This window comes from Rattus norvegicus, chromosome 18 (assembly GCF_021556685.1).
Source record: "Rattus norvegicus strain SHRSP/BbbUtx chromosome 18, alternate assembly SHRSP_T2T, whole genome shotgun sequence".
Classification (NCBI taxonomy): Eukaryota; Metazoa; Chordata; class Mammalia; order Rodentia; family Muridae; genus Rattus; species Rattus norvegicus.
The window spans coordinates 70,690,115-70,716,365 of NC_141551.1; the positions used below are offsets into that span (position 1 = coordinate 70,690,115).

General features: G+C 44.8%; 1 protein-coding gene across 13 annotated transcripts in view; it reads left to right on the forward strand.

The window, feature by feature from the left end:
• The window catches only part of Dym (dymeclin), a 297,388-nt gene that overhangs the window by 54,599 nt on the left and 216,538 nt on the right, over positions 1-26,251 (forward strand). For 7 of the 13 annotated variants that reach the window (XM_087592293.1, XM_087592298.1, XM_087592292.1 and 4 more), the window contains 2 exon segments: positions 6,616-6,749; positions 15,058-15,130. In XM_087592293.1, coding sequence (XP_087448419.1) covers positions 6,616-6,749; positions 15,058-15,130 — 207 coding nt within the window. 13 annotated transcript variants of the gene reach the window in all.

A 26,251-nucleotide genomic window follows, 5' to 3' on the forward strand; every position in this document is an offset into this window, starting at 1 on the left:
CATACAAGCAGGCTGTCTATACAGACACTGTCATACAAGCAGGCTGTCTATACAGACACTGTCATACAAGCGGGCAGTCTATACAGACACTGTCATACAAGCAGGCAGTCTATACAGACACTGTCATACAAGCAGGCAGTCTATACAGACACTGCATACAAGCAGGATGTCTATATAGACACTGTCATACAAGCAGGCTGTCTATACAGACACTGTCATACAAGCAGGCTGTCTATACAGACACTGTCATACAAGCAGGCTGTCTATACAGACACTGTCATACAAGCAGGCTGTCTATACAGACACTGTCATACAAGCAGGCAGTCTATACAGACACTGTCATACAAGCAGGCTGTCTATACAGACACTGTCATACAAGCAGGCTGTCTATACAGACACTGTCATACAAGCAGGCAGTCTATACAGACACTGTCATACAAGCAGGCTGTCTATACAGACACTGTCATACAAGCAGGCTGTCTATACAGACACTGTCATACAAGCGGGCAGTCTATACAGACACTGTCATACAAGCAGGCTGTCTATACAGACACTGTCATACAAGCAGGCAGTCTATACAGACACTGTCATACAAGCAGGATGTCTATACAGACACTGTCATACAAGCAGGCTGTCTATACAGACACTGTCATACAAGCAGGCTGTCTATACAGACACTGTCATACAAGCAGGCTGTCTATACAGACACTGTCATACAAGCGGGCAGTCTATACAGACACTGTCATACAAGCAGGCAGTCTATACAGACACTGTCATACAAGCAGGATGTCTATATAGACACTGTCATACAAGCAGGCTGTCTATACAGACACTGTCATACAAGCAGGCTGTCTATACAGACACTGTCATACAAGCAGGTAGTCTATACAGACACTGTCATACAAGCAGGCTGTCTATACAGACACTGTCCTATAAGCAGGCTGTCTATACAGACACTGTCATACAAGCAGGCTGTCTATACAGACACTGTCATACAAGCAGGCTGTCTATATAGACACTGTCATACAAGCAGGCTGTCTATACAGACACTGTCATACAAGCAGGCTGTCTATACAGACACTGTCATACAAGCAGGCTGTCTATACAGACACTGTCATACAGACAGGCAGTCTATACAGACACTGTCATACAAGCGGGCTGTCTATACAGACACTGTCATACAAGCAGGCTGTCTATACAGACACTGTCATACAAGCGGGCAGTCTATACAGACACTGTCATACAAGCAGGCAGTCTATACAGACACTGTCATACAAGCAGCTGTCTATACAGACACTGTCATACAAGCAGCTGTCTATACAGACACTGTCATACAAGCAGGCTGTCTATACAGACACTGTCATACAAGCAGGCAGTCTATACAGACACTGTCATACAAGCAGGCTGTCTATACAGACACTGTCATACAAGCAGGCTGTCTATACAGACACTGTCATACAAGCAGGCAGTCTATACAGACACTGTCATACAAGCAGGATGTCTATACAGACACTGTCATACAAGCAGGCAGTCTATACAGACACTGCCATACAAGCAGGCTGTCTATACAGACACTGTCATACAAGCAGGATGTCTATATAGACACTGTCATACAAGCAGGCTGTCTATACAGACACTGTCATACAAGCAGGCAGTCTATACAGACACTGTCATACAAGCAGGCTGTCTATACAGACACTGTCATACAAGCAGGCTGTCTATACAGACACTGTCATACAAGCAGGCTGTCTATACAGACACTGTCATACAAGCAGGCAGTCTATACAGACACTGTCATACAAGCAGGCTGTCTATACAGACACTGTCATACAAGCAGGCTGTCTATACAGACACTGTCATACAAGCAGGCTGTCTATACAGACACTGTCATACAAGCAGGCTGTCTATACAGACACTGTCATACAAGCAGGCTGTCTATACAGACACTGTCATACAAGCAGGCAGTCTATACAGACACTGTCATACAAGCGGGCAGTCTATACAGACACTGTCATACAAGCGGGCAGTCTATACAGACACTGTCATACAAGCAGGCTGTCTATACAGACACTGTCATACAAGCAGGCAGTCTATACAGACACTGTCATACAAGCAGGCAGTCTATACAGACACTGTCATACAAGCAGGCAGTCTATACAGACACTGTCATACAAGCAGGCTGTCTATACAGACACTGTCATACAAGCAGGCTGTCTATACAGACACTGTCATACAAGCAGGCTGTCTATACAGACACTGTCATACAAGCAGGCTGTCTATACAGACACTGTCATACAAGCAGGCTGTCTATACAGACACTGTCCTACAAGCAGGCTGTCTATACAGACACTGTCATACAAGCAGGCTGTCTATACAGACACTGTCCTACAAGCAGGCTGTCTATACAGACACTGTCATACAAGCAGGCAGTCTATACAGACACTGTCATACAAGCGGGCTGTCTATACAGACACTGTCATACAAGCAGGCTGTCTATACAGACACTGTCATACAAGCAGGCTGTCTATACAGACACTGTCATACAAGCAGGCAGTCTATACAGACACTGTCATACAAGCAGGCTGTCTATACAGACACTGTCATACAAGCAGGCAGTCTATACAGACACTGTCATACAAGCAGGCAGTCTATACAGACACTGTCATACAAGCAGGCAGTCTATACAGACACTGTCATACAAGCAGGCAGTCTATACAGACACTGTCATACAAGCAGGCTGTCTATACAGACACTGTCATACAAGCAGGCAGTCTATACAGACACTGTCATACAAGCAGCTGTCTATACAGACACTGTCATACAAGCAGGCAGTCTATACAGACACTGTCATACAAGCAGGCAGTCTATACAGACACTGTCATACAAGCAGCTGTCTATACAGACACTGTCATACAAGCAGGCTGTCTATACAGACACTGTCATACAAGCAGGCTGTCTATACAGACACTGTCATACAAGCAGGCTGTCTATACAGACACTGTCATACAAGCGGGCAGTCTATACAGACACTGTCATACAAGCAGCTGTCTATACAGACACTGTCATACAAGCAGGCTGTCTGTACAGACACTGTCATACAAGCAGGCAGTCTGTACAGACACTGTCATACAAGCGGGCTGTCTATACAGACACTGTCATACAAGCAGGCTGTCTATACAGACACTGTCATACAAGCAGGCTGTCTATACAGACACTGTCATACAAGCGGGCAGTCTATACAGACACTGTCATACAAGCAGCTGTCTATACAGACACTGTCATACAAGCAGGCTGTCTATACAGACACTGTCATACAAGCAGGATGTCTATACAGACACTGTCATACAAGCAGGATGTCTATACAGACACTGTCATACAAGCAGGATGTCTATATAGACACTGTCATACAAGCAGGCTGTCTATACAGACACTGCCATACAAGCAGGATGTCTATACAGACACTGTCATACAAGCGGGCAGTCTATACAGACACTGTCATACAAGCAGGCTGTCTATACAGACACTGTCATACAAGCAGGCAGTCTATACAGACACTGTCATACAAGCAGGATGTCTATACAGACACTGTCATACAAGCAGGCTGTCTATACAGACACTGTCATACAAGCAGGCTGTCTATACAGACACTGTCATACAAGCAGGCTGTCTATACAGACACTGTCATACAAGCGGGCAGTCTATACACACACTGTCATACAAGCAGGCAGTCTATACAGACACTGTCATACAAGCAGGATGTCTATATAGACACTGTCATACAAGCAGGCTGTCTATACAGACACTGTCATACAAGCAGGCTGTCTATACAGACACTGTCATACAAGCAGGTAGTCTATACAGACACTGTCATACAAGCAGGCTGTCTATACAGACACTGTCCTATAAGCAGGCTGTCTATACAGACACTGTCATACAAGCAGGCTGTCTATACAGACACTGTCATACAAGCAGGCTGTCTATATAGACACTGTCATACAAGCAGGCTGTCTATACAGACACTGTCATACAAGCAGGCTGTCTATACAGACACTGTCATACAAGCAGGCTGTCTATACAGACACTGTCATACAGACAGGCAGTCTATACAGACACTGTCATACAAGCGGGCTGTCTATACAGACACTGTCATACAAGCAGGCTGTCTATACAGACACTGTCATACAAGCGGGCAGTCTATACAGACACTGTCATACAAGCAGGCAGTCTATACAGACACTGTCATACAAGCAGCTGTCTATACAGACACTGTCATACAAGCAGCTGTCTATACAGACACTGTCATACAAGCAGGCTGTCTATACAGACACTGTCATACAAGCAGGCAGTCTATACAGACACTGTCATACAAGCAGGCTGTCTATACAGACACTGTCATACAAGCAGGCTGTCTATACAGACACTGTCATACAAGCAGGCAGTCTATACAGACACTGTCATACAAGCAGGATGTCTATACAGACACTGTCATACAAGCAGGCAGTCTATACAGACACTGCCATACAAGCAGGCTGTCTATACAGACACTGTCATACAAGCAGGATGTCTATATAGACACTGTCATACAAGCAGGCTGTCTATACAGACACTGTCATACAAGCAGGCAGTCTATACAGACACTGTCATACAAGCAGGCTGTCTATACAGACACTGTCATACAAGCAGGCAGTCTATACAGACACTGTCATACAAGCAGGCAGTCTATACAGACACTGTCATACAAGCAGGCAGTCTATACAGACACTGTCATACAAGCAGGCAGTCTATACAGACACTGTCATACAAGCAGGCTGTCTATACAGACACTGTCATACAAGCAGGCAGTCTATACAGACACTGTCATACAAGCAGCTGTCTATACAGACACTGTCATACAAGCAGGCAGTCTATACAGACACTGTCATACAAGCAGGCAGTCTATACAGACACTGTCATACAAGCAGCTGTCTATACAGACACTGTCATACAAGCAGGCTGTCTATACAGACACTGTCATACAAGCAGGCTGTCTATACAGACACTGTCATACAAGCAGGCTGTCTATACAGACACTGTCATACAAGCGGGCAGTCTATACAGACACTGTCATACAAGCAGCTGTCTATACAGACACTGTCATACAAGCAGGCTGTCTGTACAGACACTGTCATACAAGCAGGCAGTCTGTACAGACACTGTCATACAAGCGGGCTGTCTATACAGACACTGTCATACAAGCAGGCTGTCTATACAGACACTGTCATACAAGCAGGCTGTCTATACAGACACTGTCATACAAGCGGGCAGTCTATACAGACACTGTCATACAAGCAGCTGTCTATACAGACACTGTCATACAAGCAGGCTGTCTATACAGACACTGTCATACAAGCAGGATGTCTATACAGACACTGTCATACAAGCAGGATGTCTATACAGACACTGTCATACAAGCAGGATGTCTATATAGACACTGTCATACAAGCAGGCTGTCTATACAGACACTGCCATACAAGCAGGCAGTCTATACAGACACTGTCATACAAGCGGGCTGTCTATACAGACACTGCCATACAAGCAGGCTGTCTATACAGACACTGTCATACAAGCGGGCTGTCTATACAGACACTGTCATACAAGCAGGCTGTCTATACAGACACTGCCATACAAGCAGGCAGTCTATACAGACACTGTCATACAAGCAGGCTGTCTATACAGACACTGTCATACAAGCAGGCTGTCTATACAGACACTGTCATACAAGCAGGCAGTCTATACAGACACTGTCATACAAGCAGCTGTCTATACAGACACTGTCATACAAGCAGGCTGTCTATACAGACACTGCCATACAAGCAGGCAGTCTATACAGACACTGTCATACAAGCAGGCAGTCTATACAGACACTGCCATACAAGCAGGCTGTCTATACAGACACTGTCATACAAGCAGGCTGTCTATACAGACACTGTCATACAAGCAGGCTGTCTATACAGACACTGTCATACAGACAGGCAGTCTATACAGACACTGTCATACAAGCAGGCAGTCTATACAGACACTGTCATACAGACAGGCAGTCTATACAGACACTGTCCTACAAGCAGGCTGTCTATACAGACACTGTCCTACAAGCAGGCAGTCTATACAGACACTGTCATACAAGCAGCTGTCTATACAGACACTGTCATACAAGCAGGCTGTCTATACAGACACTGTCATACAAGCGGGCAGTCTATACAGACACTGCCATACAAGCAGGCAGTCTGTACAGACACTGCCATACAAGCAGGCAGTCTGTACAGACACTGTCATACAGGCAGGCAGTCTATACAGACACTGTCATACAAGCAGGCAGTCTATACAGACACTGTCATACAAGCGGGCAGTCTATACAGACACTGTCATACAAGCAGGCTGTCTATACAGACACTGTCATACAAGCAGGCTGTCTATACAGACACTGTCATACAGACAGGCAGTCTATACAGACACTGTCATACAAGCAGGCAGTCTAGAGCCTTTCTCAAATTATGAAGGCACAGTGCACTAGAAAGAAACCGACCTTGTTTATGATTAAATACTGAGTTTTAGGTGCTTCTGATCTTTCCTTCCCAGCCACATCTTCATCTGGCAGACACACAATGCCTTGTTTATCATCTGCTGCCTGCTGAAGGTGTTCATCTGTGAGATGTCTGAGGAAGAGCTGCAGCTTCACTTCACGTATGAAGAAAAGTCGCCCGGCACCTACAGTAAGTAACAGGTCAATGGCAGTTAGTTTTCTCACCCATGTGAAGGTGGCAGGAAGGAGCCCGTCACAGCGAGTCCTCTTGTGACCTCCACATGTGCGCTGTGGCTCATGTGCTCACACCCGCTCTTCATACACACAGAACATTTAGAAAGCGCGGGACTTTGAAAACTCCAGGTTTCCTGCAGTCACATCTATTTTCTTTCTTAAAACAGCCAGCAGGAAAAGACCTTCCTCCTTTGATGTCTTTTATCAATTACTTGTTTTGTTGCTGTAACCAAACACCTGACAGAACAGGGAAGGAAGGGTTTGTTTTGCCTGGAGTTTAAGGATGCATTGTTTTGAGATGGCTCAGCGGCTAAGAGCACTGACTGCTTTTCCAGAGTTCCAGCGTTCAATTCCCAGCAGCCATATCGTGGGGCTCACCACCATCTGTAATTCCCTCTTCTGATGTGTCTGAAGACAGTAGCTACAGTGTACTCCTATATATACAATTAGAAAAAAATTGAGGATGCATTGTGTCACGGTGGAGCCTGGTGGCAGCAGGAGTGTGAGGCAGCTGAGAGAGTCAAATGCTGGTGCTCGACTGCCTTTGGTCATTTATTTAGTTTGGTACCTCAGTCTGTGGGATGGCGCCGCCCACTTCCTAAACCTAATCTGGCAGCTGTGTCACAGGTGTGCCCAGAGCTGTCTCCTGGGTGATTCTAGATCTGGTCACTGGTTACCCTGGTTGGTGTAAGCATCACAAAGTCTACTCCTTGTCAGCCTGACAAACATATCACCTGGTGTCTTTATTATCGTTGTATTTTTAGATTTATTTATTTTATGTGTATGACCTGTTTTGCCTCTGTGTATGTATGTGCACCATATGTGCACCTGGTGCCTGAGAAGGACAGAAGAAAGCATTGAATGCCCTGGAACTGGAGTTAGGGATGGTTGTGAGCCATAATGTTTGTCCAGGTCCTCTCTGCAAGGCTAACAAGATTTATCATCATCATCACCATCATCATCACCATCATCAATTCACTTTACACCCCAATCATGACCCTCCCACCCTAGTCCTGCTCTTACATAGCCTTCCCCCCATTGCTCCCTCCCTTCTCTTTATAGAAGGGGATCCCCACTCTGCTCCCGGGTATCATCCCACCCTGGGATATCTAATTCCAGTGGGTCTCCCACTGAAGCTCAGAGACAGCCCCTGCTCTAGTTGTTAGGGGATCCACATGAAGACCAAACTGCATATCTGCTACAGATGTGTAGGGGCCTAGGTTTAGCTCCTCCGTGGTCCCGGGCAGTCATCTTTTTTTTTTTTTTTCTTTTTTTTTTCTTTTTTTTTTCTTTTTTTTGGAGCTGGGGACCGAACCCAGGGCCTTGCGCTTGCTAGGCAAGCGCTCTACCACTGAGCTAAATCCCCAACCTCCCTGGCAGTGATCTTAACCGCTGAGACTTCTCTCCAGTGCCTGTTCTTGTGTGTGTTATGTATGGTGTGCATGAGTGAGTGGCTGTGTGCATGCTGCATAGCATGCAGGTAGACGTCAGGGAACAGTGGTTAGGAGTCCGTTTCTCCCTCCACTGTGGATCATCATATTTTAATAGCAAGTGCTATTACCTGTAAAACAATCTGGCCTGCCCTCATATATAATACCTTTCTAGGTATTCTACCTCTTATCTCCATAGGTGTAAAGCCATTTCATATTGCAAAGTGCATTCATTCCATCCTCGAAACTTCCCATGGTCTTTAATAGTTTCAGCACTGCCTAAGAGTCCAAGCTTCTTTTGAGACTGAATGGGGACCTTATGTGTCAGCTCCCAGGAAATCAGAACAAGTTACTTAGTTCAGTACATATTGGTGCACATTAAACTTCCCAGTCCAACAGCAAGGAATGGTGACATAACAAAGAAAGATTGAACCACAGTTGTACAGAAATCAAGCAAGGCAAACACCAAATCCTATGGCCCTGCATTTAGCATCTACGGTCTAAGAGATTTCCCTGCCTGGGCTCCTGTATGTTGAGATTCGAGGTGTGTCAGCACATACATTCCTTTAAATTACATTTATTTATTGGAGTATGTATGTAGGCTTGTCAGCATGCCATGGTGTGCAGATGAAGGCCAGAGGACAAATTGCTGGAGTAGTTTTCTTTCTGCCATTTTGTGGGTCCTAAGGAACTAAATTCCAGTCATCATGCTTGGCACCAGGTGCTCTTACCTGCAGAGCCATCTCACCAGGTCTCCCTGTGCCCATCTCTGAATTCATCCCTAATCATGTTCATAGGACACAGGCAAAATGAAGCTAAGATTCTTTGCCAGAATGTGACTTGAATGACCGTGACCTACTTCCTGAATCAGTCGTTGTTTCTATCTGAAACCTTATAAACTTGTTCTGTGGTCCATTGGCAGCTCCAGAATAATAACCATTGAATTTGGCTTACAGTAATCAAGGACTTGTTTTGCCCACAATTCCCTTCCTGAAGACCAGTGCTGAGAGCATAGACTGTGTGGTTGAGCTTATCCCAGCAGCAGCCCCACTCCTGGTACCATTTCTCTGCATTAGTGCCTTTTCTTGTTGCCATTAAATACCCAACAAAGCAGCATAAGGATGGAAGGCCTGGTTCAGGAGAACTGTTCAGTGTAGGAGGGCATGGTGGCTGGGACACATTCAATGGGCACAAGCTATGAGTACTGCTCCTGCATGCAGGGGTAGAACTCCCTCCCCAACCCCTCAGTTAACACAGTCTAGAATCTTACAAACATGCTAGGTTTCTGTTTTTTAAATATTTTCTGAGATATGAATAGGGTTTTTACTCAGGAACTAATCTTTACTGTTATCTTTTGACATCAGTAGTACTCAAAACACAGTTCTACTTGTTAAGAAAAAGACCATGCACGTCTTCCAATAGGGGCTGGAGAAATGGCTCAGTGGTTAAAAGTAGGTACTGCCACCCAGGGCCAGCAGTGGCAGTTCTATGGGTGATAAGATGGGAGTTTGAGCCTAGGCTAGACCAGATCCTTGAAAAGCATGAAATATTTCAACATAGATATATTTGAAGATGATTATTTTCTTTGAATTATTTTTATGAGAGTTGCTCTCACATAACAGGTCACACATGTGTTCATATCTGCTTTCTCTCCAAACTCTAGTTGGCACGGAGAATTTAAACCGTGCATGTGCTGGGCACAGCAGTGGTGTAGAGCTGCAGCCCTAGCACTGGGGAAACATGTTGACATTTCAGAGCTGTTAGAAAGTCAAGTACTGAAGACCTTAGCTGACGTCAAGTGCTTTGTGTTTGGAGAGCACCAGAAGAAAGCCTCCTGCTCCAGACTCTTGGGAGGCTTGGGGACTGGAAGGGACAGGTGTCTTAGAGGCAGGCCCTCAGGGGGTGCTAGGAAAGTGCTCAGGCCAGCTCTCCTCTGCCTCAGTTGTCAGGCTGTCCATCCCAGTGTAATTTGTGAGTTTATTTTCTGTGCAACCTACCCGCTAGAAGCTTCTTGGGAGCCTGCTAAAGAGCACAGGCTGCAAGCTCAAGACTGAGGTGCCCTGACTCAGTAGACTGCAGGCGCTGGGACTTCTCTCCAGCAGGAGATTAGTGGGCCCCAAACCAAATGAACCAACACAAAAGAAATGTGTTTAGTGCCCTCCATGCAGCAGCCAGGAGCCCTGCTGGGGAGACCAGGCTCCACCTGTGTACCTCAAGCTTTAGTCAGCCTTTGCCTCTGAGGCAGGCAAATGCTACCAAGAAGAGCAAGTAACACGTAAGAGAGCAGTGTGAACTAAGGAAAAGATAATGCAGACAGACTTCAAAATCCTAACTGTTCTCACACCTTGCCCACTTTCCTTTCTGTTCTTGGCCTCAATGTGATCAGAGCTCTTAGGCATTACCCTTGAAGCTCTCGCTCCTTCTCCAGCTCTAAGTCTGCCTGTGACAACATGCTGATAATGGACTAAACTTCGGAAACTGTAAGCCAGCCTCAGTCAAATCATTCCTCTTCTTTCTTTTTTTAATTCTTCTTTCAGATATTACATCACGACTGCAGTTTCCCTTCCCCTGGTCTTTCTCCCCACCTCCCTTCTCCCCACGATTCACTAACCTTTCAGCTCTCCCCAAAAAAGAGCAGGCCTCCCAGGGATATCAGTCAAACACTGCATATCAAGCTATTTTAAGACCAGGCAAATACTGTCATCTTGAGAATGAGGAAGATTTACTTCTGTCTTAGTTAAGGTTCTGTTGCTGGGGGGAGACACTAGGACGTGACAGCTCTTAGACTCTTGGCTGCTGTGAGACCCTCCTCCTCCTCCTGTATTGCAGTCTTCCCTTATGGAACTAACTCTGGTTTGTTTCTAGCCAAGGAGCCCTGGCTGTCTTGGCAGCGAGGTCCCACCTCTCCTGTTCTCTGCTTTAACTCCAAGACTGGCATGGCTGACCCTGACATCGGACACCAAGGATTGATGTTTTAAGAATTTAACATAAAGTTTGACGATGGACATGATTTGATTACAGTAATTGCAAACAACCAGAAGCATTGATATGATTGGAATTTAGGAGCATTGATGACAGCTCCTAAATATTGCAGTGCATTGACATATAGATCTGTTTTATTTTTAGAAAATAATGGATTTGTTTGTTTTTCGTGACTTATTTATAATAGCATTTTAGAATGTTGCTAGTTAAAAATATTTAATACTTTAGAGTAATTCCAACAAACATAGGCAAAAACATCGACTCCACTAAGATTTTCTGACTATAGGTGTATAGTAAATCTGGTTGTGTGTTGCTGTGCACTTCATTGGAACTGACTTTGTAGCCCTGGCTGGCCTTGAACTCAGCCTTCCTTCCACGCGCTAGGCTTGCTGCCGTGCACCTCCAGGAACCACGATGAACTGCCACGCACCGCCACACACCACCGTGCCTGTGGCGTGTTCTGTTTTGAAGAGACCAGTTTGTTCTGGCTTTCAGGCACTGCAGACTGTTTTCGAGGTGTGCGACTGCACTTGATTAAGGATTTAGCATTCGCCATTGGCACAGTGCACTCTGGGCAGCACTGAGAACCTGACACTGTGCAGTGCCGAGGAGCAGCGGCGGTTAAGTCTCTCTTTTTACCAGTGCTCTTACTTTGTTTTAGTAAAGATTTATTTTATTCCATGAGTTCAAGTGTTTTGTCTCCCGTATATGTGCACTGTGCATGCATGGTGTCTGGAGAGGTGAGAGAGCGTGATGGACAGTGTGAGCATCCTTGTGGACACTGAAAACCTCTCCTGGTCCTCTGCAAGAACGGCCAGAGCTTAGGACTGCAGAACATCTCCCAGCCCCAGCTATTTCTTTTTTTTTTTTTGTTCTTTTTTTCGGAGCTGGGGACCGAACCCAGGGCCTTGCGCTTCCTAGGTAAGCGCTCTACCACTGAGCTAAATCCCCAGCCCCCCAGCTATTTCTTTTAATGAATGGTCCACATGTCTTTGGTTGTTTCATTACTGCTTTGCTTTTGGTGATCAGTAAGGATCTCCGCTTTTTTTGATACATAGTCATTAGCTTAAATGATAAAAATTATCTAAGTCAAGAAAGTGAAAGAAAGGCTTAAGTGAGCTACTTTTAAAAATGACCTGGAGATCAGGCAGAAGTTGGAGAGTAAGCTCCAAGTGGAGAGAGAGCTGAGGTGTATAAGAGTGAGTTTGAATGCATTAAACTTGCTTAACTAAATAGAGATTATGAAGTTATGAATAAAAACATGAAGAGAGTGCTTCTGGGTCAGGTGGTGTGCGTTTGTAGCCAGCCTGAGGTGTGAGGGACTCCAGGTCAGGGTTATCCCAGAGTACATAGTGTGCTCCTTTCTCAACAAGCAAAAACAAGGCTGTATCGGAGAGGCAGACTGTATAGTCAGGAGGACTCCGAGAGTGAGTGGTTAAGAAGGGTGGCTAAGTCTGGGTTTTAGCATTGGGCTACTGATGCAGTCATTAACAACGAATAAGAAAGCAACGTGTTGGGTTAGAGAGACGACTCGGTAGTGAGAACACTGGCTGCTCTTCCAGAGGACCCTGGTTTGAATCCCAGCACTCACATGGTAGTTTACGATTTTCAGGCGATCAAGCTCCCTCTTCTGGGATCTCTGTGCTGCCCGTATACATGTAGGCAGAACATTCATACACATAAATTAAAATGAGACACTCATTTTGTGAACACACTGAGTTTGAGATAATGGCCACTATTCTTGGACACACCCATAGACAGTTGGTGAGAGTCTGCCGCTGTGGCAGTCTGACCAGCATGTAAGTTGTGATGGATGAGAGAGAGAGAGAGAGAGAGAGAGAGAGAGAGAGAGAGAGAGAGACAGACACACAGACAGAGACACAGACAGAGACACAGACAGAGACAGAGACAGAGAGAGAGAGAGAGAGACACTATGCAGAGTGAATGGAACGTGTTCTGAAGGAGTGCTGGCAAGAGAGCGAAGGCCGCTGAGTAGACGTGAGACTGTACACGACCCAAGGAAATCATTTCATGAAGGAGTTGATGTCATGACAGACCAGAAGTCACAAGGCTATCCTCTGGCTTAAGCAATTTGGAGGTCCCTTAGCTGTGGGAGCTTGGGACAGAAGTGCTTGTGTTGGGACGATAGTGCTTGTGTTGCCACTCACTGATTCTCTGACCAGGAAAGCCATCTTGTCTTTGGCTTTTGTTTGTAAGAAGTGATTGCCTCCTTGTTGGGATTCAGTCTGTCATCTGTGGATTGCACAGAGGCCATGGGGTTCATCAGGATCATGGGCAAGGTCACATAACCACAGGGTGGGCGAGGGATGCGCGTCTGCATATCTCTGCCTCAGGTGAAGCAGCTAAAGCTGCTTTTTAAACGATTGTATTTTGACTTTAATATAAAATTCCATCAAAAGAAGCAGTGTGAAGTATGAGAAATTTGAAAATTACTAGCCTGTAGGAGCTTCAAGGTCATTGTTTTCTTTTTTAATTTTGTTGTTTCTTTATGAATTTCACATTATGCAACCTAGTTCCATTTATTCCTCCCTCCCCTCATACCTGCCCTCCACCCTTACAACACCCCTACCCCCGCTCCCTTATCCCCCATCTCCCTTCTCTGACGCCAACAGAGAAAAAAAAATTGTTGTGGAAGCTGAAGTATGTCACAGTGTGTTAACGGTATTCCCTCTGGTCCACATTGCTTGCAAATATTCATTGCAATGACTCATTGTTCTGCTATATGGCCTCTGGTTTCTACTTTCCTATCAATACTGAAGACTCGCTGGGATATCCTCTTGGATATCCTGTTGTTGCCCTGTGTCATGGAGCTCCTATAGTTTTGGATCTATAGGGTCAGGTCCTTATGTGCTCCAGCAGTTCATCAGTGGGGTAGATGTTGGGGTGGATCAGTTGAAAGCCTTGATCTGGGCCTGAGAGTTATCTGAGCTGGTCTGCACTCTAGCTCTCCTGGTCTCACCCCTGCAACCAGGGCCAGCTGTAATCTGCTGCCCAGGTGAGGTACAGGGCCCGCCCTCCCAAGTGTTGCAGCAGGTGAGGGACATGGCCAGTTCTACTCTCATGACCCTGGAACCAGATGTCCCACCAGCCATAGGTGGTGAGGGATGAGGGAGTGGAGGAGGACATTCTCCCTCATCCATCCACACCACCACACAGCAGACAAGATATAGGGTCAGCTCCCCAGCGCTCATGCTCTTGGGGCAGGCTCACCCGCATCCCCCATGTTCAGGGCCAGCTCTCCCAAGTGCTGTAGCAGGTGAGTGCCAGGCCCAGCTCTCCTGCCTGTAGTACATACCGGTAGTCTCAGAATTTGGGGGAGACTAAGATAGAAAGGAGGCTTGATAGTTGAGGATTGCACAGTGAGACCCAATCTTTTTATTTATTTATTTTTTTTGTTCTTTTTTTCGGAGCTGGGGACCGAACCCAGGACCTTGCGCTTACCTAGGTAAGCGCTCTACCACTGAGCTAAATCCCCAGCCCCCGAGACCCAATCTTAAAGGAAAGCAAAAACAGAGCCAGTGAGATAGTTATGTCATGCACGTCTGACACTCACGTAAAAGTGGGAAGAGAAAACTAACTTCAAGGAATTGTCTTCCGCCTTTCACACGTGTGCTATGGCACATAACTAATATAGGAGGAAAATCTTGTAGAGTTGTTATTAAGGTTATGTTAGTTGCAGACTTGCTCATTATCTGGATTTTTATTCAGGTCAAAATAGTGTTGGAATATATGTAATAATAATTTTTTTCTTATTAGAAATGAGAACTTAACATCTGAATAATTTCATCCATTGTCTACACTGTCAAAACAAAGCTTTGTGTGTCTTACTAGGTTCTGACTCTGAAGATCTTTTGGAAGAATTGCTCTGCAGCTTGATACAGTTAATCACTGACACTCCACTCCTGTAAGTTTTGCCCGAGCTGGGCTTGGTCTTCATTCTGTAATGAAAGTGACTGTGCTGAAGAAGTTTGTGTGTGTGTGTGTGTGTGTGTGTGTGTGTGTGTGTGTGTGTGTGTGTGTGTGTGTGAGAGAGAGAGAGAGACAGAGAGACAGAGAGAGACAGAGAGAGAGACAGAGAGAGAGACAGAGAGAGAGACAGAGAGACAGAGAGAGACAGAGAGAGAGACAGAGAGACAGAGAGAGAGAGAATGGTTGTTATGTGTGTGTGGGGGTATGTGACAGACGTGTACAAAGGTCATTAGTCAGGGTTGGGTGAATCATTCTCCTCTTGCCTTTTTCTTTTGTTTTCTCTCTTCCCTCCCTCCCTCCCTCCCTCCCTCCCTCCCTCCCTCCCTCCCTCCCTCCCTTCTTTCCTTTCTTTTTGAGATAGGGTCTTACCATGTAACTCTGGTTACCCTCGAATGCCCTATGTAGACCAGGCTGACCTTGAACTCATAGGGATCCCCCTGCTTCTGCCTCCTGAGTGCTGGAATTAGAGGTGTGTGCCACCATGACCCTTATTTTCTGAGGCAGGGTCTTTTATGCAACGTGGACTTCTTTGGCGCGGCTGTACTGCCAGGCCAGCAGGCCTCAGGGTCTGCCTCAGCACTGTGGCTGCAGGCATTGCCACCACACTGGGATTTGCTGTGGTGCTGAGGGTCCTTATGCAGGATCTACGAAGCTATCTGCCCGAGCCCTGTGTTGACGAGCGTGTGGGTTCTGATGATGTCTTTAAGGACTATACGCTTATGTCATTCTTCCCCTTTTGCCTGGTATATGTAGACCGTGTCCACCTGTCTTACTTGCTTTTCTGTCGGCTGTGACAAAACACCATGAGCAAGGCAACTTAAACAAAACAAAGCACTTAATTTGGAGGTCATGGTCTCAGAGTCTGTGGCGGCAGGCAGGCAGGCAGGCAGGCATGGTTTTTGGAGCAGGAGGTGAAAGCTCACATTGAGACAACCACCACAAAGTAGAGAGAGTTATCTGGACATGGTGCGGGGTTTTGAAACCTCAAAGCTCACTCCTAGCAGCACACCTCCTCCAACAAAGTCAGACCTCCTGTCCTTCCCAAACAGTTCCAGCAACTGCAGACAAAGCACTCAGATGTATTTGAGGTTTGGGACCCATTTTTATTCAAACTACACCACTATCAAACAAGAATTTCATGTTAAGGGAGAATGATTAAGTCCTTCAGTAATATCAACATGGTCGGCAGAGGATTACATTAGCTTTGGTAAGAAGAGCTCTTACAGGTCGGTAGAGAATTTGAGAAAGGCAAGTTGAATTTAGTCTGTGGCAGAAAAGCAAACTGACCAGTGTGTTCTCTTTTTTTCCCTGGCTTCTTGGTTTTCAGACTGCTTTAGAGATTGCAGATGTCTTTCCAGTGTTCTTTGAAGCTAGGTGTGTTCCTTGAGATGTAGTTGGGGAGGTCCTCCAGTGAGACTTGTTAGTGAAGTTCTTCACAGGGAGCTTACTCAGTGAAGAAGTGTGTGGCTCTCCTCCTGACAGCCTTTTTCCTGTCCTGGGACATAGATGAGGTCTTCTGAGTCGCACACCCATCCTGGCTCCACGGCCCAGCAGTCTCCTACAAGTTTTGCTTTGATGTCACTGAGCTCTGAACCAAGGTCAACAACTGCTGTTCTCTCTCCCTCACTGGACGTCTCATGTGACAAACCAAACCCTTAGTTGTTTGTGCTGCTGGAACCAGGCTTCCATTGCTACAGCTCAGTGCAGTTCTTATGTGTGTAAAAATGTCTACTCGTTAAGAGCTGCTGCTTATCAACCCTCTCAAAACGGAATCTCCTCTGCAATCCCCCCCTTTTATTTAATGTCTGTGAGTCCACTGTCACTGTCTTAGACACACCAGAAAAGGGCATTGCAGATGGTTGTGAGCCACCATGTGGTTGCTGGGAATTGACCTGTGGAAGAGCAGTCAGTGCTCCTAACCATTGAGCCATCTCTCCAGCCTCTCTGCAACCCTTGTCAGCTGTTTCTGTCATCATTGCCTTCCTTTGTACACTGACTGTGCATTCATGTGTGTCTCATGGCCCTTTGGAAGGCCACGGACCTTTGTAACGTCTGTGACATTCTTCCATCACCAAAGAGACACTTTATTACTTTGGAGAATTTACAAAATTGACTAAGTGATTTTTGAGACAGAACCTTCTATATTGGCCTTGCTGGTCTCATGTCCCAGTCTCCCAGCATCAGCTGTCTGAGTAGCTAGGATGAGAACACACACATCTTCTTGCTTATTGTGTGGGCATGTATGTACATACATATGTGGAGGTCAGAGGATAACCGTAAGGGTAAGTTCTCTCCCCGTGTGGGTCCTGAGGGCTGAACTCGGGTTGTCAGGCTTGGTGGTAGGCACCTTCACCTGCTCTATCTTCCTGGTTCTGGAGATAGTTATTTTAAAGGACTCACACTTAGTTATCAGATAGGGTCCCACGTATCCCAGGCTGCTCTTGGGCTTAGTGTGTAGCTGAGAATAACTTTGAACTTGATAAAAAAATTATTTTATATGTATCAGTGTTTTGCCTGCATGTGTGTCTGTGTACCATGTATGTTCATTGCCTGAGGAGACCAAAAGAAGACGTTGGACCCCCTGGAATTGGAGTTGTAGAAGGTTGTGAGCCACCAAGGTGGGTGCTAGGTGTTAAACCTGAGTTCTCTGGAAGAATTGTCAGTGCTCTTAACCACTGAGCCGTCTTTCTAGCCCCAACCTTGAATTTCCTCCTGTTTTTATCTCTTGAGTGTGGAGACCACAGGTCAGTCCCACCACATCCACGTATGGAGGCTGCACCCAGGCACTCTGCCAACCGACCTGCATCTCGAGCCTTGTAGAGGCAGTAGTTTTTAGATAAAGCAGTTCTTCAGGTTTATCGTAAACGCAGAGATTTTGCCAGAAGTGGGCTATTTGACTCTGGCCCAGAAATGAAAGTCAAGCATTTGTGAGCAAATAGCTCTTGGGGATATTGTACATAAATCACACTTCTCCAGAGCTGGAGAGATAGGCCATGCCCTGTCCTGCGCTGACGTACCCGGATCTGAGATGAGTAGACTTGCCTGCTTGGGAAGGACATGGGGTAGCGCCCCACAGTGTCTTGGGATACACAGAATTCTTCACACGCCTGCCACATTTTCTCTTGCTTTGTAGAATTGTAGTATTGCCGGGGGTGACTCTGTAAGCTTAGCTTGCAGTCTCCTCCTTGTACACATCACCTGGTTTGTGCTGATGCAGACATACATAATACGCTGTCAGGTGTCACCTTACAGAGCACATGCATTTCAAGTCATTTGTTGCTTACCCTGTCCTTTTCCTACTTGAAATATGGAGTTAAGGCAGCTCAGATCATATTGAACTATGGGTGAGAGTGTCACTCGCAAAGGGTAGGTCCTGGAGCACGGGCTATTGGTAATGTTGTTAGTAAGATGGCTGTGAGTTCTCAGTCTCACCTGTACCCCTCTGGGAAAAACAGTTCCCGTCTTGGTTAAGTCACCGTGGTCAGGTTTCGGATCTTTCTTTTTCAGATGGTTGAGGAAAACTTGTGTATTCCCTGCTCTTTCCTAATCATGTTAAGCTAGGTGTTTTATGTGTTTTTGATCTAATTTTAAAATGAAATTGATATAATTTTAAAATTGGCCAGGTCAGGTTAGAAATGCCCATCACCCTAGCTCTTGGGAGACTGAGGCCAGAAGATGGTGCGATAATGGATGGATCTGTAATGAGTCGGCTACATAATGAGTTCCAGACCAGCCTGGTCTACACGTGAGACTCAGTCCAAAACAAACGCAAAACCAGGCTCTTAATAACGTTTGTTTTCATTGCTAAATACCAACAATTGAACGCACACAGTCTTCTGCCTTTATTGATGATGTTTTGCTGAAGTTAGGGAGTTGGAGGCAGTAAATATGTTTAGACAGTGTAGGCTGTGAGTACAGCGAGCGGCCGGCTGTGTAGAGAAGCAGGCAGTGTTGCAGTATGCATCTCACATTCAGTGCTCTAATGTGTTTATACTTTGTCAGTGAACTGAAAATGCACAGGCAGCCAGATGTCTTGTGTTCTGTATGCTCTGCTCGAAGCAGCTGCTGAAACGATTTCTTATGATTTAATGCCCTTGGAAGTCATCTCACAAGAAGGTTTGTCTTGGTTACCGTTTCCATGTGAGAGCAACTGCTCTGTAAGTCCATCTGCCCCGAGTGCCCACAGCCTTCCAGAGCAGCCTGTGACTGAAGTGGGATTAGCATGAAAATGGGAAGCACGCTCAACTCCGCACACCGTCAGTCTAGCTGCTCTCCGCTTCCCTATGTTGATTCAGCAGGAGAATTATTAGAAATCTAATTTCAGTAGTCATGTAGAGTAATTTCAAACTAACGTAAATCTTTCTTATGAGACTATATTAAATAGTCTATTAAAATTGAAAGCAAAGTGAGTACTAAGAATAGCGTACTTACACACATTTTGTACGTATGTACCTATATTGCATATGTATATTAATTTTATATATATAAATAAAATTAACCCTCCCACCCAGCTCTTGTTTACCTTAGGCTAACTTGAACTTGCTGTGTGGCTAAGGATAACCTTAAACTTGTGCATCTCTTGCCCTCACCTCTGAGTGATAGGATTACAGGTATACACTGTAATGCCTGGTTTGTACAAATTTTTAAATGATTCTTTCTTAGAAACAGGGTCAGGCTAGGCCCAGGTCCAGTCACTAATCCCAATTATTCAGGAGGCTGAAGCAAGAGGATCTCAGGTTCAAGACTTGCCTAGGGAATCAATCCTCACTTTGGGGCCTTTGAGGAAGACAGAAAGATCTAAAGAGGGGCCTCTCAGGACTGAATATATCTTTGTGGAATCAAGGGTGTATTCGATTGATTATAGCAAGTCTGGAAAATTAAGACTGGAAAACTGTGTTGTCTGGAAGACTAAACTTGAGCTGTGTTTCAGATTCTGGACCAGGATGCAGCAGTAGGAGGTGTGAGCTTCTCTCAGGTCACTGTGGAGGAATTAAGGAGGGTGGAAACTGAATTGTCAAACTCTTTACATCAACACCATTTCTGAAGTACAATAGTTGTAAGTGGCCATTTGTTGAGACCATAGTCTTTCAATAGTATGTTGTGAAAAATCTGAGTATTGAAGATGTTTGTTCTCTGCTGATGGTGAGAGTCATAGCTTCTTTGTTTTTGAGACAGGGTCTTACAGTGTAGCCCTGGCTGGCCTGGAACTGTTGTATAGACCAGGCTAGTCCTAAACTCAGAGAGGTCCACCTGCTTCTGCCTTTCTTTGCTGGGATTAAAGGCATGCGCTACCGTACTTCTCGTGGTCCCTGAGAAGGTACCGTGATGCCCACGGGGTTGGGGAATGAAGGGCTTTCACAACTCTGGGAAAATGTCTGTCTTTAGCCCTGCATGTTGTTTCACAAACGCTTCTCCAAAGCCAATTTCAGTGGATGGCAGGAGCCAGCTACAGCAAATGAGCATTCAGATCTTAAGTGCTGCAAATTAAAATCTAGCATATTAGGAATTTAAGACATTGTAAGTATTAACTAATTGTTATAGAATTTTCATATACCAAGATAGTATTATTTATTAAAAGGTTACAATAGGTTTTTGTTTTGTTTTAATTTTTATTGCAGGTTTATTTTTACAGTTGGAGAGGTGGCTCAGTGCTTAAGAGCACTGACTGCTCTTCCAGAGGACCCGGGTTTGATTCCCAGCACCTCCAAATGTCTAGTTTCAGAGGATGCACTGCCTTCTTCCAGCCTCTTGGGACACTGGGCATACTCATGGTGCAGAGACACAAATTCAGACAACTCACTTATACAGACAAGAATAAATTAATAAAGCATAAAGAGATACATCACTTTGAGTTGTGTGTGGGATACAGGTTCCATGAAGTCCAGAAGAAAGTGTTCAAAGGGCCTGAGCAGTACTCCATGCATTCGGAGTTGTAGGTGGCAGTGAACCGCTCATCATGGGGGCTGGGAACTGAACTCCCTTCTACTGTAAGAGCAGCACTTAGCTGTTGAGCCATCTCTTTAGCTCTCACAATAGGTTTTTGTTTGTTTGTTTCTTAGAAAGATTTATGTTGAGTTGGGGAACCCCATTTAACATTTTTATTATGTAATACTTAAGACCTGTGTTATTGAAAACAAATCTGACTAAAGTACAGTGTTGATTTTGCAAGATAGATGTTTAGATTCTTTTCCCCACAAGTGCTTAAATGATTATTGTTAAGAACTATGGGACATATTTTATAGCGGAAAAGAGATCTCTAACCCTGGACCCCGGGAATCTGTCAGATCAGTTCTTTTACTGCTGCTGACTGCGACTCCGGGCCCAGTAGCAGTGAGTGGACTTGGTGGTCCTTTGTGTGCTGAGACTCCCACATAGGGTCTGGAGGTGCCACTCAGTGGGAAAGCACACACTTAATAAGAGAGGTGACCCTGAGGTCAGTCCCTGGCACACTGTGTTACAGCCACACCTCTAATTTCAGTTTTAAAACTAGCCATCACTCCTATGACAACATCTGAAATATGCCATATCATTCTCTCCTTTTAGAGTATCCCTCTTGGCTCAAATAGCTGTCAAATTTTCATCTTAATCGTTTGAACTTGTCAGTTGTTTTTATTAAACTTATGTTCCATTTATGGTGCCGTCAGGTTTCTGTCCAGGAGTAAATCACAGGAGCATGGTTTTTCCTTCTGTGTTCATTAGCTTTGTCATTAGCCAACACTAACACCCACTTCACGATGGCTTTTGTCCTTGTCCAAGTGTCCCCCTCTGCCCCAGCAGCACAGTACAAGGTCATGGCTTGTCATTTATTCACATGAAGTAGTAACTTGCTCCAACAGTATAGTCTGTTCTAGGACATTTCCAGTCCAGATGCTGGCAAGTTCTTGGGTTACCACGGGAGCCAAAGCAATGCTTCAGCTGAAGCTGACTTGGGTTTAGCAACTGTGTAATGAAAATCTTCTGAAGATTATACAAGGGCTTCAAAACAAGAAAGATCTGCTGGCTTAAAACACTGTTCATTTTTGAAAAATCACTCCTCTGAGCACCATAGAATTTTGGTTTCTCTCAAGTATTGGCCTCTTCGGACTCCTTTCCCTGATGACTTGGCATTTAAGATAGTTCAATTAATGTTTTAAATTTGGTTATCATAGAAATTAACATTACCTCAAGTTTCTCTTTTCCTTCTTAGCATTATCAGAAGTTAGAGAAGGAAATGACATCAGAGCTCACCTACTGTCTAGGGCCTGTAGGCTTCCTGTGTTGAAGTGAGCAGAGCTGATAAAGGCTGAGGAAGAGAGCCAGCTTTCCTAGTGTGGGGGAGTGTTCGCACAGTATGCAGTCACACACGGCGGGCACGGGTGCACTGCCATCCCCACGAGTCACTTCATCTGTGCTCAGATCCCAGTGGCTGAAGTTGACATGTGGTCAGTCTCGGGCAATCGGTTTCCTCATAGGTTGATACTTTGGTGTGACCAGAGCCTCATCCATGAGAGTGGATCGATACCATCCCCCCCTTCTTTCCAACCATCCTCTTGACTTCCATAACTGACTTTTAGTTTGTTTGTACCTTCTTGGAAATTTGGTGTATATGAGCAGTTAGGAGTACAGAGTCACATTTCACCCTGTTTATACACCAGGGTGGGAACATTCTACATATTGTTTTGAATCTTGCTCTGTTTTTCAGTCTAACCAGGGGTCTTTGTATCCCAGTACTTAGAGGTCTTTCTGTTTCCATTTCCGAATAAAAACAAACAAAGTCAATACCTACGACCTCCTATTTTCAAAGGAGTGGAATTGCTAGAGCACGTGAGACTTGGGGCTTGCCACTCCACACTTCATAATCTGTGTATGAAGGTTGCAGTTAGGCATTTCTGATGTGAATTTATAGTATTTTTCCTGGTTTGCCTATTATCTTTTTGTTATTATTTTAATTTTACTAATAGCATAATTTTGTTTTGGTAATGTTGAATTTTTTTGCCCGTGGCTGTCCTGGAACCTGATCTGTAGACCAGGTTGTTCTTGAATTCACAGAGTTCCGTCTACCTCTGCCTTCGATCTTATGTTTGTTTTATAAAATGGGCCTGAGTTTCAGAATTTTGCTTCTCATAATAGAACAGAATTCCTAGGTATTAGATTTATTAACAATAAACACACACACACACATACACACTCACACACACGCACACGCACACACACATCCTGCTGACTCCACTTAGTGTTGCTTGTGTGTATATGATTCAGGGCTGAGCACTTGGTGTTAGGTGACCCATTAGTGGGTTCATCTTGGGGAAAGTGAGTTCTGCCTCTCCGTGCAGTCCTTAGTTGCCTGCAGTTCTCCGTCTGCGCTGAGGCCCCTGAGATCGTGTCCTTCCTTGTTAGCATGCTGTGATGTGCTGCTTCAGACCTTGTCTAGGTGGCCACATTGCTGAAGTATCATGGGCGTTGCCTCCCTGTCACATCTAGGGGACACATCACACAGCAGACGTCCTTGTCCTCTGGCTCTTATAGTTTTCCTGCCACCCTCTGGGATGTGTTGTGAGCCTTAGGGGCAGGAATTATGTTATATCTATTGTGGTGGGCTATATGAGTTGCTCTCTGTATTTTGAGCAGTTGTGGCTTTCTGTTATGGTGTCTGTCTGCTGCAGAGAGAAGCTTTGGTGAGGGTGAGAGCTAGGATTATCTACGGCTATAAGGGTAAGCGTTAGAGCATGGTTAGGATTACGCTGGTGTAGAAAAGTGGTGGTGGTTCTCACTAAGATTCATGACCTCACTAGTCGGGGCAGTTGGCTGTGTTTCCAGGCATCGTTTCCCTGCTGTTGAGTGCGCCTTAAACCCAAGTAGTTTGTTACCCCCAGGTCTGAGTTCCGCTTACACAGCCTTTGTGCTGGTCATTGTCATGGCTCATGTGTATTGCAGCTCAGTAACACGTTAACTGCCCCAAAGGACATGGCATTTCAAACCTCCAGCACCAGTGGTGTGCAGCTTTGATCATTCACAATGATGTGACAGAATATTAACCTAGAACACTCGTGGCTGAAATGATTAGACACACCGCTTAAACTGTCTCTCGTGCTGTATTGATGTTTCGTTACAGTTTTAAAATGATTCATTTGTTTTTATAAAACTTTAAAATTTTCAAATTATGCATATGTGCACATGATTGGAGGTGCCCGAAGGGTCATCTTGACCTTGGAATGCTTAGGCTCTGGAATTGTTAAGAAGGAATGTTTATTTATGGTAACTTGTTTGAGAAGTTCATACTCTCAAAGACAAAGTCATTACACTGAAATCATATACTAGCAGCTATCAAATGATAAATAAAACTGAAAATGCCATTAAAAGTAAAACATAAAACACATTGGATTAAACTTAACAAATATGTACACAACTTAAGTATTAGTAACTAAAGAACATGATTAGTGAAATTAATGTGAGTGTATATATAGATGTTATATAGAGTATATATATGTATATATATAATATACACACATATATATACACACACACATATATAGATATATATATGTATATGGATGAGGTGGCAGGTCAGACTCAGTTAATCACATTTGTATCAGGATTAATAGTAATTCTTTTAAAGACATGATCTTGATATGGAGTATAGGCTGGCTTTGAACTCACTGCGTAGCTCAGGCTTAGACTGAGTTCACAGTTCCCCTCCCTCTTCTCTCCTAGTGGGTTTGCAGGCCTGTGCCACCACGCCAGACTTGTCTTAGGATGTGTGTATGCATATGTGTGTGTGTGCACGTGTGTGCGCACATGTGTGTGTTATTATGTACTATATGTATCATGTATACTGTGTACTATGTAATAATATAGTGTCAGGAATTGGGGCCTCTAGGAGGTCAGCTTACACTATAAGAGTCACAGTTACGTTCTCCTCACTGAGAAAGAAAAATGGACAGTATGATCCTAAACTGTAAATGCAAAGTCAAAGAACCTAGACTGCGTGTGTGTGTGTGTGTGTGTGTGTGTGTGTGTGTGTGTGAGAGAGAGAGAGAGAGAGAGAGAGAGAGAGAGAGAGAGAGAGAGAGATTGATTCCCTTTTCACTGCTAGGAAGACTCGGCTGGCTAGGGCAGGTTTTTGTTTGTTTGTTTTCCAATCAGAGGACAGTGGAAAGTGTAAATAAATACAATATTTTCATCCACCCTCGGACTGTCAACTTATGGTTGTTAGAACTGACAGCGTATTCTTCCGTGGAGTGTCGCCCTTCCCCATTAGCAGGCGGTGTCAGTGGCCCGTTAGGTCATGCCCCTGAGTAGTTTTCATTATCTCTGTTCGGACACAGCTGGAGTACCTGTGAGTTTAAGTTGGCTCAGTACTAATAACCCTTCCTGTCTTGTGCAGAGCAGTATCCTGTTTTATGTTTAACTTCCCAGTAAAGGAACCGGGAAAGAAAAGGAAGAAATCTTAAGCTTGCTCATGTCCAAATAGGCTGAAGCTTTTAAGACGTTGTAGCTTAGAGATCTGTGATTCCCCATAGCCAACATGTGGTCAGCTTACTTATGAGTTGTTGCAAAGTTATATATTGGGGCCATCGGCGAGCTTTTGTTCAGTAATGAACCTGGAGGGCCCTCACAGCTTTGGGAGGTATGGGGACATGGCACCTAGGAAGCATCATTGGCAGCTAGCTGCACTTTGGCTGTGTGTATCCTCAAACCCTGTCTTTAATGTCTGTTCCAAGAATTTTCTGAATATGGTTCCATCATTTCCCCAGGTGGGCACACCTTGAGTTGGGGCCCACTTATTTTGAAGCAGAGTGTTAAAAACTCTGTACTGAGAGTCATTTTCAGTTCTGCTTGTGGCAGAAATTGGATTAAATGAGGGCACGGGCTGCCTGGCCTTGCCTTGCTTCATGGAATAATTATTTTTGCTGTTGATACTAGTTCTATTACTGTGTCCTCTGGAGTCTCATGAATTTTTATACAGAATACTGGATTATAACATAGCATTTGGAAGCTAAGAGTTTGAGATTGTTGTTATTACTTTTTTTGGTCCACCAGTGGAATTTTGTTTTGGTAACACACACTGATTTTAATT